We start from the raw sequence: 16,920 nt of genomic DNA, 5'->3' as shown, positions 1-16,920 counted from the left end.
TTAATTGATTCAAGTGGAAGCGATGTACATGATTAAATCATGTCAATTAGAAGCATTTTTTTGTTCAGTGTACATTTTAAATAGGATTTCTCTTAGTCGATTTTAAGTCATGCAAAGTTGAACAAAAGGATTATGGAACATATTGCATAAATCATGGAGATTTTTGCATTTATTTTGAAAAATATCCTCTGAAAACTAAGATACCTTGTAATTTGATGTATTTTGTGGATACATTTACCAAAATGTTATCCAACATACAAATTTGAGCTGACGTATACAGAATATCAGAATCTAGTCCAAATAATTGTATTGTTTTGTTTGTGTGTGTTGCAGAGGAACTATCCATCAGTATTTCTGTGTCAAACAGTCAAATCCAAGAAAATGTGGTGAGTGGGTAACAGTGTCTACTGACAATATTTCACAGTTGAACACCCTCTTTATTCACACTTCTGCATGTTTGGTCAAGTCCAGCAAGTCATACCACAAGAAAATTGTGAAGAACTGAGAGATGAAATTTGAGTATTTTATCATGTAGCTGTTTGAGAAATTAAATGTATTAGGGGTCAAATTATATTTGATTGTAATAATATCCCACTGCTCTGTTTCCTCTGTCTTTAGGACATTAGCTCAATCTATCAGATCTTTGCTGATGAAGTGCTGGGCTCTGGACAGTTTGGCATCGTTTATGGAGGTACAGATGGATATGCAACATTGATTGAGTTCTGCTTCATAAATGTGATTCATGCTCTAGTTTCTCCATCTCATGCTCATGAGGGGTTCTTAAGTGTGTTTGTATCTTTTATCAGGAAAACACAGAAAAACAGGAAGAGATGTGGCCATCAAGGTCATTGACAAAATGAGGTTCCCCACCAAACAGGAGAGCCAGCTGAGGAATGAGGTGGCCATTTTACAGGTGAATGAGAGCTGGAATGAGATTATGGGATGAGATATGAGGGTGACTTTCACGATAACATGTGTGGGTCATTATTCACCCCAATATATATATATATATATATATATATATATATATATATATATATATATATATATATATATATATATTAGGAACATTAAGATGTGTTGCATTGTGACATTATTTTAATGTCAATTGAGCCATTTTTTTTTCATGACAATTCAGCATATTTTACCCTCAAATTCTCATTAGCATAATGTATCTGGACGTTTTACTTCTTAGTTGGTTAGTAATTATTATTATTTTCAGTAATAATTCTTATTAGAGTCACATTCCTGTTATACAGTATTTATTTTTTTTCATATTTTTTTATATGAATTAAAGGCAGTGCAGCATATACTAACATGATGTACAATTAAATGAATATATCTTTTTTTGAATAGTAATTACCGATGTTGTTTATTAATAGACCACCTGTAAAATGGATTACATAATCAGATTACAGAAATAAAATACTTGAAATCAGATTATACTATATTGTTAAATATGTGAGATCAGATTACAGTTGCTTTTTATGGATTACATGTTTACATATTAATTACATTACCTATCATTTTTACTTTCAAAGAAATGCTCAGGGATTCCTAAAAGATTATGTTACTGATTGCAATTTTAGTTGTGTAATTTGTAATCAGTACCAGATTATGCAATATTTCAACAAGTAATCTAGCCAACTCTGGTAAATACTTAATTGTCATGAAAATATTGATACAAAAATCTTCTGTTGGTAAATCTAAGAGAAACATTACAAATATTTTTAATAATTGTTGGTATGTAAACTGCAATTTCTTATTTTTCTTTTGATTTTGGGGGGAAATATCACCCATACATGTTCTTAAGATTTTTTGTCAAATTCACCCATGAGTTTGTAATGCGAGTACCCTTAAAAGGACTCAAATGGTTTCTTCAATCCATAATAATGGAGGGAAAGATTAAGTCTAGTAATTTTTTATTTAATTTAATTTTTTTGGTCCATGTAGAATTTGCATCATCCTGGCATTGTAAACCTGGAGTGCATGTTTGAGACTCCAGAAAGAGTCTTTGTTGTCATGGAAAAACTCCATGGAGACATGCTGGAGATGATCCTGTCCAGTGAGAAGAGCAAACTTCCAGAGCGCATCACAAAGTTCCTGGTCACACAGGTTTGTAGCTAACTTTAATGAATATCTCTTTTTTTTCTCTAAATCATATTTTCCTTGTTTATCTTTGTGTTCTGAAATGGCTTGTTTAGATGAGACAGTATCTGGATTTCATCTAAGAGCCAAATTAGAGTAGTGGGTCTGTGGGTTGATTATAGCATTGGGGCCACGGGAGATCATCCATTAGCTATAGATCTTAAGCCACAGAGCAGCTCTGATGTGACAAAGTTGCTTCTGTCTCCAATGTCCTGGGTCAATGTTTCAGTGAAAATAAATGGCAACATTGACTGATTGTGATTTCACCATGTTTTCTCAGCATGTACAACAATGCTGGTTTGGTTTAAAATGGGTTTCAAAACAGTATTGGCAGTAGTATGTAAACTCTAGATAGGAAAGCAAAATAACTTTCCTACTGTCGTAAAGGACTGTGCCATACTTTCATATTGTTAATACATCGCAGTGCTATTTATCACAAAATTGCATCGATATTCTTGGAATTTTATTTCAATATTTTTTATATGTGTGAGTTCAATTAATTTCCTACAATTCAATTAATGAAGAAGCAGGTCATCTTAATAAGTGGAAACTCTGAAACTGGCATTTCTCAGTGCTTTCATAGCAACTAAACGAGGGACAAAATTGAAGCGAACTGGGCATATTGACACTCTCACGCAGACACGCTAGGTCTCTCCTGCATATTTTGTCCAATTTTAGCCACAATGCAATTTTGATATCATGATGCAATGCAATGTATTTAATGGTGACATACTCTCTCTCTATATATACAGTATATCGCCATGTGTATAGTATCGTAGTTAGCTGGGGATTGTTAACAAACCTATGACACTGCAAGCAGAGTGCCTGCATATTAGATAGAGATGAAACTTTCCTGTTTATTTAATCAGACATAGCAAAAAATAATTTTCTTCATCTGTTTTTGTCTTGTTTTCCAGAAAAAAAAAAAATATCTAAACATCCTCAAAACAAGATACATTTACTTGAGAAGCAAAATTATTACATTGGATATTAAATCATGTTTTCAGAGAAATCTAACAAAATGCAGTGAGGTTTATGCTTAAAACAAATAAAAAAACTGTTTGCCTCTGGGATAAGAAAAATAAACTTAAAACTAGTTTATTTTTCTTACCCCATGGGCAAATACTTTTGTTGTGAGCATAAACCTCTCTACGTTATTTTTGTTTTGTTTGTTTTTTCTGAAAGCAAGACTTATATATCAGTGTTTTTTCTACTTCTGGTAAATTTAGCACTGTTGACTTATAGAGAGTAAAGTCTCATTAAAACATTTTTCATTTTTCTTACCAATTTTTTTTATTTGTCTACTAACAATGTCCAACAGTGTATGTACATGCATCACAGGAGATTTATGTTATTTCTGTAATTTTTTCAGAAAATTATGAAAATTATCACCACAATGTAATTTCCACCACAGCTCAAATACATTTTATGTATCCTAAATACACACACCTTCATATAACAAAAATTTAAAAAGTTTAAATATATTAATTTGAATAAAAATCAATCCCTGGGACATGAAAGTGCCCTAAGTTAAAGAAACATTCCTATCTTGTTTCTTGTTTTACTGTAATACAAGACAAAAATCTGGGTAAGAATATATATATATATATATATATATATATATATATATATATATATATATATATATATATATATATATATATACACTACCAGTCAAAAGTTTTGAAATGTTTCTCATGATCTTAAAAATCTCGTATGCTTAAATGTTTGAAATTAGGTTTGTAGACAAAAATATAATTGTGCCACCATATTAATTTATTTCATTATAAAACTAAAATGTAATTTAAAAAAAAGTTTTTGAAATTGATGACTTGGACCAAATAATATAGAAAAGCAGCCAATAAGTGCCCAGCATAGATGGGAACTCCTTCAATACTGTTTAAAAAGCATCCCAGGGTGATACCTCAAGAATTTGGTTGAGAAAATGTCAAGAGCACATGTCTGCAAATTCTAGTCAAAGGGTGACTACTTTGAAGATGCTAAAATATAACACAGTTTTGATTTATTTTGGATTTTGTTTAGTCACAACATAATTCCCATAGTTCCATCTATGTCATTCCATAGTTTTGATGACTTTAATATTATTCAAAAATTTGAAAAAAAAAAAAAGTAATAATAATAATAATAATAATAATAATAATATAGAATGAGTAAGTGTTTCAAAACTTTTGACCGGTAGTGTATATATATATATATATATATATATATATATATATATATATATATATATATATATATATATATATATACACACACACACTACCGTATATATAATTTTTTTTTTTTTTTTTTTTATTTCTTTTTTTCTTTTTTTGCAGTGTGATGTTACTCCTTTGTGGAGTTCAAAGAAATTGCAGACAAATGAAAAAATACACAAAATACAAAGTTCATCATAACTAGGGACAAATCAAGGGATTTTCTTGACATTCTAAGGGATATGTCCCAACTCACGAATCATGCCTCTGCACTGATAACTTGTGCAAAGTTTATTAATTTGTTGCTATGGTGAATATTACATTAATGGACCGTTGAAGCTTTTGAGATGAACATCAAGTTTATATTTGCATGGACATAAGTGACTACTTTATTGTCATAGATCCTTGTAGCTTTGCGACATCTCCATTTCAAGAACATCGTTCACTGTGACCTGAAACCAGAAAATGTGTTGTTGGCTTCTGCAGAGCCATTTCCTCAGGTAAAACACAGTGAATGTACAATGCTTCCCTGCCATTTTTCTAGACTTGATGAATCACACATCAACTGGATTGGTTGCTCAATGAGACTACTCTCCTGTTCCAGGTAAAACTTTGTGACTTCGGGTTTGCTCGCATCATTGGGGAAAAATCTTTCCGCCGCTCAGTGGTGGGGACACCAGCGTACTTGGCCCCAGAGGTACTGCGGAGTAAAGGCTACAACCGTTCACTGGATATGTGGTCAGTGGGAGTCATTATCTACGTCAGCCTGAGTGGCACCTTCCCCTTTAATGAGGATGAGGACATTAACGACCAAATCCAGAACGCAGCCTTCATGTACCCACCAACTCCCTGGAAAGACATCTCTGCAGAGGGTAGGAAGCCACACTTTACTGATTTGAACTTGAAGGCTTAGACAGAAGGTAGATTGTACAGAATAAATCTCTCACATCTCAACACCTTCATGTTAATTGTAAAAGTGTCTGAATAAACTAAAATTAAACAGGTCTACCTGTGCCTGTCCAAATCGACTCCAAATCAGGTGGACCACCTAAAATTTGCTTCTACATAGGCTATGGGAGCTCCATCCAACAAACAGTCACAAAATGTACATAAATAAAGCAGATTTTATTCTTCTGTGAATAAATGGCCACATGCTTGTGCTGACACTGCTGTTGAAAAATGATATTGCTACACCAGACCCCCCTGTGTTTAATCACAATTAAACAGAACAAAGGTAAACAAAGTTATATTTACACAAGTATTCGTATAAATTATCACTATCATTAAATTCTGTCTCTTTTTTCTTATTTTTTTACCCAATAACTAGAAATGTTTCCAACTATTGTGTAGCTTTTGTGTTTACAGTAATGCAGGTATGCACACTGCAAGTATGAGCACATTAAAATTAAATGACACATAGTAGCCCCAAAATGTTTTTGGACACTTAAGCCACATGCATAAAAATGTATGAATGTCAACACATTAGATACTCAGATATGGTAACACAATAAAGGGTCCACAATAATGCACTAGTTAAGCATGAATAAGACAGCAATTAATAATTAACTGAATGTAGAGTAAGGTTATCATAGCCATAATTTACAGAGATCATATATCAAGTTTACTAAGCAACATTATACCAGTAATTATGGCTAATTAGTATTGGCTTTACAAAGTTGTTACTAGAACATTAGTAACAACTTGACCCTCTATTTCAAAGTATAAGTTTAATAAATACCTACAGAAGTTATGAATTTGTTTTGCACATATTTCAGTTACAATAAATAAAGTTTACTGCAAATACTGTAATCACCTAATAAATGTCAATCAAATGAATAACTTGTGTAAGTAAATGTTTCACTTCGAAACAAGGAGTCATATTGTGTTTTAGATTTGAGCAATTCTTTAGTAACAATTCAGTAATACCAATAATAATTAGTCATTATTACTGTCTTAAAATACCACCTAATATGTACAGTACAAAACAAACAAAAACATTTAATAGGTTAAACTTTCACTTTAGAACAGGGGGTCAAGTTGTCGTTAATATAACATATTTAGCAACTTATTAGTAACAACTTAATAAAACCAATACTTATTCGTGATTACTGTTTTAATATATTTAAATAAACTTAAATCACACCTAATAAATGCAAAACAAACCAATAACTTGAATAGGTAAACTTTCACTTTATAACAGGATGCCCAGTTGTCTTTAAAAGAAGATTTTAGTAATGTATAAGTTACAGCCTTGTAAAGCCAATACTGATTAGCCTTATTTACTAGCTTAATATTGTTTAGTAAACTTGATATATGATATATAGGATATCTGAAATAGAGATTAATTGCATTACTTTGTATACAAAAATAAGACATTTAATAAGTTGTAAATTATGGCAAAGATAGCCTTACTCTACATTCGGTTATGCATTAATTACTCTTTTATTCATGCTTAACTAGTGCATTATTGTGGCCCATTAAAATAAAAGTGTTACCCAAAATATTAAGCCAAGTGGCATTTATGTGAAAGAAAGACTGCACAAGCAGACTTTTCAATCAGAATGATAAAACAAAAGACATACTGTCCAAAATGAAGACAAAAAGTATTTGGACACTTTCTGGTTGTCAAATGATTTATGGTGGAGTGATTACTGACTAATTTTTGGAGGGATTCAATTATTAATTTAGTTAATTTAACTTTAAATATTCCTTTAAAAGGACTAATGATAGACGTCTTTAATTTGCTTACATCTAGATTTGTGTATTATACCATTTTTTTTTAACATTTTTTTTTGCTCTGTAGAAGTGGCAGATGTCTGTCAGACAGTGAGCAGACTGTCCACCCTCACGTCTGTTTAGAATAGTTCTGTTCGCCCATGACCTAAAAGATTACACCAGCCTCTCCTAGTTTCAGTCTGTCGTACTCCTCTGCAACACTATAAATGTCATTTCTCCTTCCCTACATTTCACATCATTACATTTTTGTTTATATATTTTTTTTATTTGTTGGGAAAATTATATTTAAATGTATCATTACGGTAGCATAATTTATTGTTATAAACCCACTATTATTGCCCAACAAAGCCAAAATGCAGTAACTGACAACATCAGCATCACTGAAACTGAAAGTGTTTTTTATTGTCCTGACAAACGTGGATTATAAAATAGTCTTACTCTGTTTTCTTGGACTATGAGCATAGTTAAGCCAAATCTGTCTGCCAATTTTGACAAAATATGTAGTTACTGTATTTTGCCTTATGTAACATCCTGATAATGTACAGTGGCCCCAAACAGTATTAGGACAAAAACTCGGATGCAGACACTTAGCACGTTGCTGATTGGAATGTGCACAGTATGCATGGCACAAAATTCATTATCAGCACAGTCTGCACGGACTGTCCACGTGCGGCCCAGATTTTCTCAAAGGCATCGTAAAGCACATGCTTCGAAAGCGTTAGTATTCGCTCACGCTCACTTTTGAAAGGCAACGCAGTTAAAAGAGAATACTTTGAAAGGCAACATAGTCGACCAGGCGCAATCCGATTCAGAACCAGCTTAAAAAAAATATATATATATTTTACCAAGTTATGGCGAATACCACAGAACAGAATTTGTCTATCCAAGCTCATTTACAAGAAGCAGCCAAATCTCTGTAAGTTTCCACTGATTGTGTTTGTTGGTTTGTTTGTGTGTGTGTGTGGAAGGGTGTGTGCACAATATACTAACTACAGTACAGTACATTCAGAAACGGAATTTCTAGGGATGTGCATAAGCAATCGATTAATCAAGAACTTGTTCAGCTTCAAATATTCGACTAGTAAAAACACTACTCGTATATTGCAATTTGATTTTCATTTGTGCCTTTGCCTGCCATGGACTGGAATTTTAGGCCTTTAGTCTTGTCCTCCAACATCCAGATTGAGGCGAGCAACTGCACCACCACAAGGAATTATAGAGTATTGCTAATTGGGTATGCCAAATTGAGGAGAAAAAGGGGTAAAAAAAAATGTTTTAAAGTCAGTAATAAAGAACAAATAAACTTATTACAAGCAATACAGCAAATAACAAAAGAAAAATAGATACAAATTAAGAAAACAGTGCTTAAAGTTTTTAACAGTATCACGTATTCAAGTAAGCATTCAGAGATTTAAAAAAGTAAATGTAATACAAAAAATTTAAATTACTGGTCTTCATTGTATGATTAAAATACATTTATATTTTTTAAACCTGCTAAAGTTATCCAGCCGAGAAGTGATGTGTTCTCATGTTCTTGTTATTTTTGTTGTAGACAGCAGCAAGTTAGATTGCATTTATACTGCAAGTCAGAAATTTTGAGAGTTGTGTCTCTGCAGAACAAAAATTGGTGTGTCCAAATCAGTGGTCATTTTCAAACCGGGATGGTTGAATAGTTTTATTGAATAGTTGAGAAACGCCCATCCCGGTTTGAAAACACCCACAGATTGGGAAAAGGCAATTATTGTTCTGCAGAGACCTATACTTCAATATTTTGATACAAATGCGGGTTAAAGCACACACGCACATAAAGTGTGCAAGTTCCCTATCTGTTAATCACTCAAAGTTGTGTCGATGTAGTGACACTAGGGGTCGCTCTTGTGAGCCCCAAACACCTCTGATCTTTGAGAAAAGGCCAATGAGAATTGGCGAGTGGTGCCACTCCCCCGGAAATACGGGTATAAAAGGAGCTGGCTCGCAACCACTCATTCAGATTTTTTCTTCGGAGCCGAGTGGTTGATTCTCACACAGCTGAACTTCACTGCCGGTCCTTTCACCTCTTTAGAAGCGTATGCTGTTGGATATATGCCGCATTTCAGCGGCTTTCTCTCCCTCTGTGCGATTAGTGCAGAGTACGCCCCTGGGCACTTCGACAGCCTCTAAAAGGGTATATATTCTGAGAAATAAGAGTATATTTTCCTCTAAAAGTGCACGCATTGACGGACAGCATCTTTTTAAAGATGCCTTTCCGTCTTTGTGTAATTCTTGGGTGCGGTCGATATCTCTCCACCTCCGACAGCCACGATTGCTGCCTAACGTGCCTGGGCCGTAATCACGTTGAGGCAGCATTAGCAGGTGGTTCATATTCTCATTGCCAGAACATGACCATGGCAACATTGCGGTCACGGCTTTCCTTCTTCCGGGGGAAAGCCACTCCAGCCACCCTCGTGCCGGGCCTTCTACCTACGGGTACGAGGCCAGGTCGGTTGACGCAGGAGGCAATTTGGGGGCTCCAACGGGTATGGCTCCACCGGGTAATCCCCCGCAGACCGCCCATTCCCCAGCACGCTCGTTTGCACCAGTCCAGTTCTGGGATGAGACAGGCAGCTCACCTCAGTGCCAGCCTAGTGTCTCTTTCGGAGCTCACGAGATGGATGAGGTTTCGATAGCAGTATCGGAGAGCGCGTTGGTGATGTCAGACGGCGAGGACTCGACTGGGCTGCCACCTTCGGGTGTGCTCATGGCGCGGAGCTGACCGGCATGCTTGCCCGGGCTGCCGCGAGTGTTGGGCTGGAATGGAACTCTCCACCCATCCCTGAGCCCTCATGGCTTGATGATTGGTTCTTGGGTTCGGGGCGCCACTCATGGATGTGGAACCCCCCCCCCCCCCCCCGGTCCCTTTCTTCCTGGAGGTGCATGACGGACTGACGAGGTCGTGGGGGGCACCTTTTTCTGTCCGAACCTGACTTCCCAATTCGTCAGCTCTCACTACCCTCCATGGCGGGGTGGCCAAGGGATATACAGAGATTATTCAGGTGGACAAGGCGGTTGCGGTGCACCTGTGCCCGCAAAACGCCGCCACCTGGCAGAATCGTCCGGCACTCCCCTCCAGGGCCTGTAGGACTTCGTCGTCTCTGACGGCCAAAGTCTACAGTGCTGCTGGACAGGCCGCCTCCGCCCTGCATGCCATGGCCCTCCTGCAAGTACACCAGGCACTGAAAGAGCTGCACGAGGGTAGTCCTAATCCCGATGTGATGCAGGAGCTGCGCTCGGCGACTGACCTCGCCCTCTGGGCGACGAAGGTCATGGCGCGAGCACTTGGGCAGGCGATGTCCACCTTGGTGGTCCAGAAGCACCACCTATGGCTGAATCTGGTCAAGGTTCATTTCCTGAATGAGCCCATCTCCCAGATTGGCCTATTCGGCGGCACCGTCGAGGACTTTGCCCAGCAGTTCTCCGCGGTGAAGAAGCAGATTGAGTCGATACAGCACATCTTGCCCCGGCACGACTCAAGGTCCCGTACCCCGTCTGCTCACCGAGAGCATCCCCCTGTGGCGGCAAAAGCCCAGGCGGCCCCCTGCGGTGGTGAAAACCCAGGCGGCTCCACCTCAGCCCCCTGCAGGAAGCTGACACCCTCCGCCTCACAGACCGGCGCTAAGACCCAGAAGAAGGCTCCTAAGCGCCCCTGAGATGGACAACCCGAGGAGGAAGACGTCCGCCGGAACCCTGGAGCTGGTGTCCAGACCACTCCATCCCCCGGTGGAGGGCTGGGAGGAGAATCTTTTGTTCACTTTTGTTTTGTGTTCGTCACACCCCAGACGGGCTATGGTACCCACATTGTCAAAAAAAGAGTGGTTTCCTTTCTCCTTGGGTCACACAGCCGGCGTTCACGGGCGCCGTTATCACGGCTACCAGACACCGAGCATTTGCGGCCAAGGTGCCACGAACATGGGCCCCCTGCCTTCGCGTGCCTAGCCACACGACATTCACACCCCCGGCCAGCCGGTTGTGACGAATTACGAGGATGGCCAAAAAGGCCCTCCTCCTCTGTTGCCGACCCGCTCTATGCCGGGCGCACGGAGCCAGGTAAGTGCTTTGAGGTTCCCCTTAATGTGGCCACGACCTCGGGACAAAGCGAGGCTCCTCGACGTGGCGTCTCCTGCTCCCCCCCGCCACGAGGACCCACCTCCAGGTACGTCAGACACAATTGTCCCCTGAGTGCCCCTCGCCCGGAGTTTGGATGCGTGGCTAGCGCTCTCCAACCCGTCGCGGTTGTTGGCCAGGACCATCTGATTCGGCTACAGTTTGCCCGCCCTGGTTCAGCGACGTCCGTCTCACCTTGGTGAAGGGTGAGAACGCCGCCACCCTGCGCGTGGAGATCGCAGTCCTTCGGCAGAATCTTGGACCTGCGAGTGCTGAACTGCACCTTACACAGACTCCTGTTCAAGATGCTGACGCAGAAACACATTTTAGCGTGCGTCCAGCATCAAGATTGGTCCTTGGTGGCGGTCACCCCACTTGGGTTGATGCATATGAGACCACTTCAGCACTGGCTTCAGACTCGAGTCCTGAGATGGGCATGGCGCCGCGGCACACATCGCGTGGCCATCACGCCGATCTGCCGCCACTTGTTCAGCCCTTGGACAGACCTTGCATTTCTGTGGGCAGGGGTTCCCCTACAGCAAGTGTCCAGGTGCGTCGTGGTCACGCCAGATGCCTCCAAGCTAGGTTAGGGTGCCGTGTGCAATGGGCATGCAGCCGCCGGTTTCTGGACAGGACCGCAACTGTGTTGGCATATCAACTGCCTTGAGTTGCTGTCAGTACTGCTCGCCCTAGGGAGGCTTTTGCCATTGATCCAGGGCAAGCACGTGTTAGTCCGGACGAGCAACACAGCGACGGTAGTGTATATAAACCGCCAAGGCAGCTTATGCTCATGTCGCATGTTGCAACTCACCCGCCATCTCCTCCTCTGGAGTCAGCAGCGACTGAGGTTGCTGCGGGCCACTCACATCCTGGGCAACCTCCATGCCACAGTGGACGCACTGTCACGGCAGGTGACGCTCAGGGGAGAGTGGAGACTCCACCCCCTGGTGGTCCAGCTGATTTGGAGTCAATTCGGCAAGGCACAGGTAGACCTGTTTGCTTCCCGGGGATCCTCCCACTGCCTGCTCTGGAATTCCCTGATGGGGGCTCCCCTCGGGACTAGAGTGCCCTGTACTGGGGTAGGTGCTCCACAGGCGCCGGTTACCTCCGGTAGCCCCCTGTGATGTATTTTTCATGGTACGGTCTCCCTATCGGTCAACCCGCGTCTCCTTTGGGCAGAACCCTCTCTGCCTCCGGTCGCTGTGTTTGTAGAGCTCCTCCCCTTCGGGCAGGACCTACCACCGTGCCTCTTCTGGCTGGTGAGCCCACATGACGTATTTACCACATGTTAACCTCCCCTCCAGGCAGGATGTGGTCTCCGCGGTGTCTTTTCCCCCTGAAAGAATAAGAAGGGAAAAGAACTCCTTCCCTGGCGTGAATAATAGCGTTAGATGGCCCCAGCCGAATCCAAATACTCTGCGGAGAGAAAAAACATAGAGAGAAAAGGCCGCGTCTGGTGCGGCCTGCTCCCATACTAGTTATGTCTCATAAATTCATAAGTTCATAAATTTTAAGTGCATAGTAAGTGTCCAAATACTTTTTGCAGTCACTGTATTAACCAGTCTTAATGTGTCCAAATTTAACTCTACAGCTACAGATCTGATCAACAATCTTCTCCAAGTCAAGATGAGGAAGCGTTACAGTGTGGACAAGACCCTCAGTCATCCATGGCTACAGGTAAGGAGCTCACAAGCCTGTGAGAGTACATCTCTGAATGTTTTAGGGCTTTATACCTTAACATTCACATGTCTGTGCTCTCCCAGGACTATCAGACGTGGCTGGACCTAAGAGAGTTTGAAACGCACAGAGGAGAACGCTACATTACTCATGAGAGTGATGATGCACGCTGGGAGAAGTATGCTTATGAGCACAGTCTAATGTACCCTAAGCACTTCATCATGGCTCCAAACTTTGATGATATGGATGAGGACCCCTAGTGGCCATATGAGTGAAAGGCAATCAAAAGCTTCAGAGAAGGCATCTGACTAATGGTCTGTTGCTTCAGAGATTGAAACACAATGCCAATCTGTGGCAGAATGTGAGAGGAGCAAACTGTTGCAAGACCAGCGAGGCATTGTACTGCTTTCTGGAACTCAACAAGAGCTGTGGAAGCATCTCTTACTGTGTAATAGAAGATGTTTATGGTTAGTTGAGTAGAAGTATTATTTGGGAGTGCATTCAATGTCTTAATGAGTGTTCTTCTCCAAAAGGTGCTGTTATATTTGTTTCTTATAGAGATGCATGTTCTGTCTGTGAAAAAATTGCAATAATAGCTATAATTTAAAGAAAAGTTAGTAACGGATGTGAATGAAATAAAACATTGGGGAGAGTGATGTGGTATTTTAAGTTTTGAAAGAAAGCATTGAACTGGAATATGGATTTCTTTTATATTTCTTACCCTTCTGTAATTTTCTTTTTTGCTTTATCTTACAAGATGATTTCAATGATGTGTCGGTTTTTTGCACTAAACAATACAACCACTGCAGCTGGTCAAAAAGCGTATTGTGCAAAATTATTTAAATGTTCTTTTTTGGTGAACTATTCCTTTAACCAGGTCATGCATGCAAAGCACCAACCAATGCATTGAGTTGTAACAGCAAGATTTAGGTGAGAGTAGCAGTTTCATTGTTGTCCATGGCAGGCAAAGGCACAAATGAAAATCAAATTGCAATATATGAGTAGTGTTTTTACTAGTCAAATATTTGAAGCTGAACAAGTTCTTGATTAATTGATTTTTTATGCACATCCCTAGAAATTTGGTTTCTGAATGTACTGTACTGTAGATAGTATATTGTGCACACACCCTTCCACATACACAAACAAACCAACAAACACAATCATCATCATTTGTTGGACATACTGTTTAAAGATGCCCTAGTGGAAACTAAGAGAGATTTGGCTGTTTCTTGTAAATGAGCTTGGATAGACTCAACCTTCTGTTCAATTAGGGGTATTCGCCATATCTTGGTAAAAGAAACCATTTTTAAGCAGTCCTTTTGACCATCCATGAGATGAAAGCTTTTCTGTACACAGTTGAAATCTGTGAGAGAAGGATTGAAAATTCCATTACATCATTATATAAGTAACTCTATGTTGCTGCTGCATTGGCAAGTGTCAGTGTTTTGTATATTTTAGTACATTCTGATTAAATAAAAACTATACATCGTGTTTTAGGGTGATTTTTCAAATTCACAATTTAAAAACATTCACTTAATTAATGGTGCTTGCTAAAGCAAGCATCACTAGTACTATTCATACTTGGGGTTAAGGATTTGTGGCTTGAGATAAGAGTGTACTATTTTTAAAATTATTAGACTTATGATTTCTGCCTGGCAGATCCCATAGACTCACACTGAAGGAGGGACCAGAGGGTTATCTAGCTCTTTGGGCTTTGGTCAGTAGGCAACCAAGTCTGAATTTGGCGACAAGTCAAAAGTTCTTCAGCTGAAATCTGTCTGTGAATACCGAAATCCGAACCACTGCCCAGAGTGGTCAAAGCAGGAAGTGCTTTTTGAACATATAGGCACGTGTGAGCTACAGTTTCCAGGAGAAATGTCCACAGAGGGGTGCCAAATGTGAGTTGTAAAGCGTTTTTTTATATATATAGTTGTACAGTGAAGAGTAATGCATATTTTATTAACGCTACCCCAAAACCCCAACCCTAAACCTAACCATCAGTGGAGTAAATATTTTATCTAAGAGGGAAAATGCGACCTTCGAATTGAGCTCGTCACTAATTATGAGAATGTACTTGATAGTTTCAATGTGGGATGTGATCCCAGGTTTCTGAGGCTGCTGAAGCAATACTCTTTCAGTTGCACCACAGAAAAAGTTTAGTTTAAGGGATTAAAGGCTGTTAAGAGAAAGCGCTTATAATACACACGTTCAGTCAACATGAACACACTGGCATGCAGTTATTAGCAAGCTGATGCAAATTTACCTACATCTGTACGATTGTTCATGCAGAGACAATTTCCAAGAACATGTCAAGCATTTTTTTTTAATTAGTCAACAAAAGGAATAAAATCTGTTCACTCTTTTGTTTTATATGCTGCTTCACTCATGTACCTTCTGCAATGAAAGCCATTCACGCATCTGCCATGCATTACTCCCATAGTAAGGTATGCCTATCATCATTCTTTTGTCTGTATTTTTACCATTAACACTCTTTTGTACATCAATCTTTGCAATAGTATGGCCACGTATAATGTGTTAGCGCATTAGCGTCATGAATTCAGAATTTAAACGACAAACAGAGTGTTTTCTACAGCATATTACTTTAAATCATCATAGAGTGGTTAAAAAAAAGCATGAATTCTAGTGTGAATTCTACTCATAGAATGAGGCATAAAGTCATTGATAACACATTTTAATGTCACATAAGTTAAGGTTTTACTGAGTGTTCTCATTTTTAAATGTACTTCTAAATGCCTCCCACAGTGGTGTGGGGGGTATCTGAATGTTCGCAAACAGTATACTGTTGATCGACTGTTTCAAACTTCTTTCTACCCCTGAACGAAGAAGAACTTCTCTGGTAGTATATCGGGGTCTTTACACAGTGCACGTCGCTTTTGTGTCTTCAGCAGCTTTCTCGCATTAAACAGCTTTCTGGAGTATGTGTAAATGAGCTTTTATAATTTAATATCCGCAGGAGTTATTACTATGCACACCCTGCATAACATCAATAACAACAGCTCTATACTGTTGAACCAAAATGGTTTGAACGATGGATGTGTGACATAATTACTACGGTTTCGGGAAACAGTCATGACTAGCTAGTTAATTTCTCCAATGATGCATCGTACTTTGATGGTTCAGCTCTGAGTTACATAGTTGTATGGGAAACACACCCAAGAACACCTTAATAACTGCATAGCAACACCCGCACATTGTGGTATTGAATTTTCTTCATAAAAAAAAAAAAAAAGCTAGATTTTACAATGACAGAATAGTTAAGAATATGAAAATGCTTTAAGTGGAGCGATGATAAGGCCTAAATGAGAAAACAATCTTTAACCCTTTCACCAGCCTTAACCATGGCATATGTTTAATCATCATGGCATCGTAGTACTGATTTAAGGAGCCTGTTTGTGTTGGTCTCTGCTGCTGGCATGTTTGTGCGTGTTAGCGTGTCCGTCTGCCAGAGCAGAGTTAACCGCGGTATAACAGTAGCACCACAAGTCAGCTCCAATCAACATCAGATGCATGCAATTTTGTAACCGCTGTGATCAGGCACTGTTGCCTTCCTCACAACACTTACATTTATGAAGGAAAAGAGGACTGTCTCAGTTTGGAGTCAAAAGTTTAAATAAGTATAATAAAAATAAAAAAAACAGGGCTGTTGGTTTAACACGGTAATTTAGTGCATACAATTTTATGAAAAAAATACTGTGTTGAAAACGTTTACTCAATTAATCATTCCCCCTGACCGTGTGTATTTTCCATAATAAGGTATTTTCCTACCATCTGAGCATTTCAAGCTTGAAGTACTAACTTCATTTTTTTGCAAGTAGCACTCAGCAGGGGGCATTCAGGCGGTATAGGCAACAAAGCATTTATGGTGCAAGACACTGAAAATCAGTAAGATGTGTTGCAACCAAAGTGAGAGGAAAATGGATTGCTGTAGACTGTAGACAAATAATAGGCTTATGTTGAATGATATGTAAATATATGTACTGAC

The 16,920-nt window shown here is 39.4% G+C and overlaps 1 protein-coding gene across 4 annotated transcripts in view; it reads left to right on the top strand.

Moving 5' to 3' along the window:
- LOC127454901 (serine/threonine-protein kinase D3-like) overlaps positions 1-14,408 on the top strand; it is a 201,390-nt gene extending 186,982 nt beyond the window's left edge. For 3 of the 4 annotated variants that reach the window (XM_051722418.1, XM_051722419.1, XM_051722417.1), the window contains exons 12-19: positions 334-386; positions 619-691; positions 807-913; positions 1,954-2,115; positions 4,766-4,864; positions 4,969-5,236; positions 12,832-12,917; positions 13,004-14,408. In XM_051722418.1, the coding sequence (XP_051578378.1) occupies positions 334-386; positions 619-691; positions 807-913; positions 1,954-2,115; positions 4,766-4,864; positions 4,969-5,236; positions 12,832-12,917; positions 13,004-13,177 (1,022 nt within the window). In that variant the 3' untranslated portion in view covers positions 13,178-14,408. The remainder of the gene's footprint in view (positions 1-333; positions 387-618; positions 692-806; positions 914-1,953; positions 2,116-4,765; positions 4,865-4,968; positions 5,237-12,831; positions 12,918-13,003) is intronic. The other variant, XM_051722420.1, reaches the window with a different exon arrangement.
- Positions 14,409-16,920: the final 2,512 nt, after the last annotated feature.

This window comes from Myxocyprinus asiaticus, chromosome 17 (assembly GCF_019703515.2).
Source record: "Myxocyprinus asiaticus isolate MX2 ecotype Aquarium Trade chromosome 17, UBuf_Myxa_2, whole genome shotgun sequence".
NCBI lineage: Eukaryota > Metazoa > Chordata > Actinopteri > Cypriniformes > Catostomidae > Myxocyprinus > Myxocyprinus asiaticus.
Note: the sequence above shows the minus strand (reverse complement) of the source record. Positions and strands in the feature narration are given on the sequence as shown.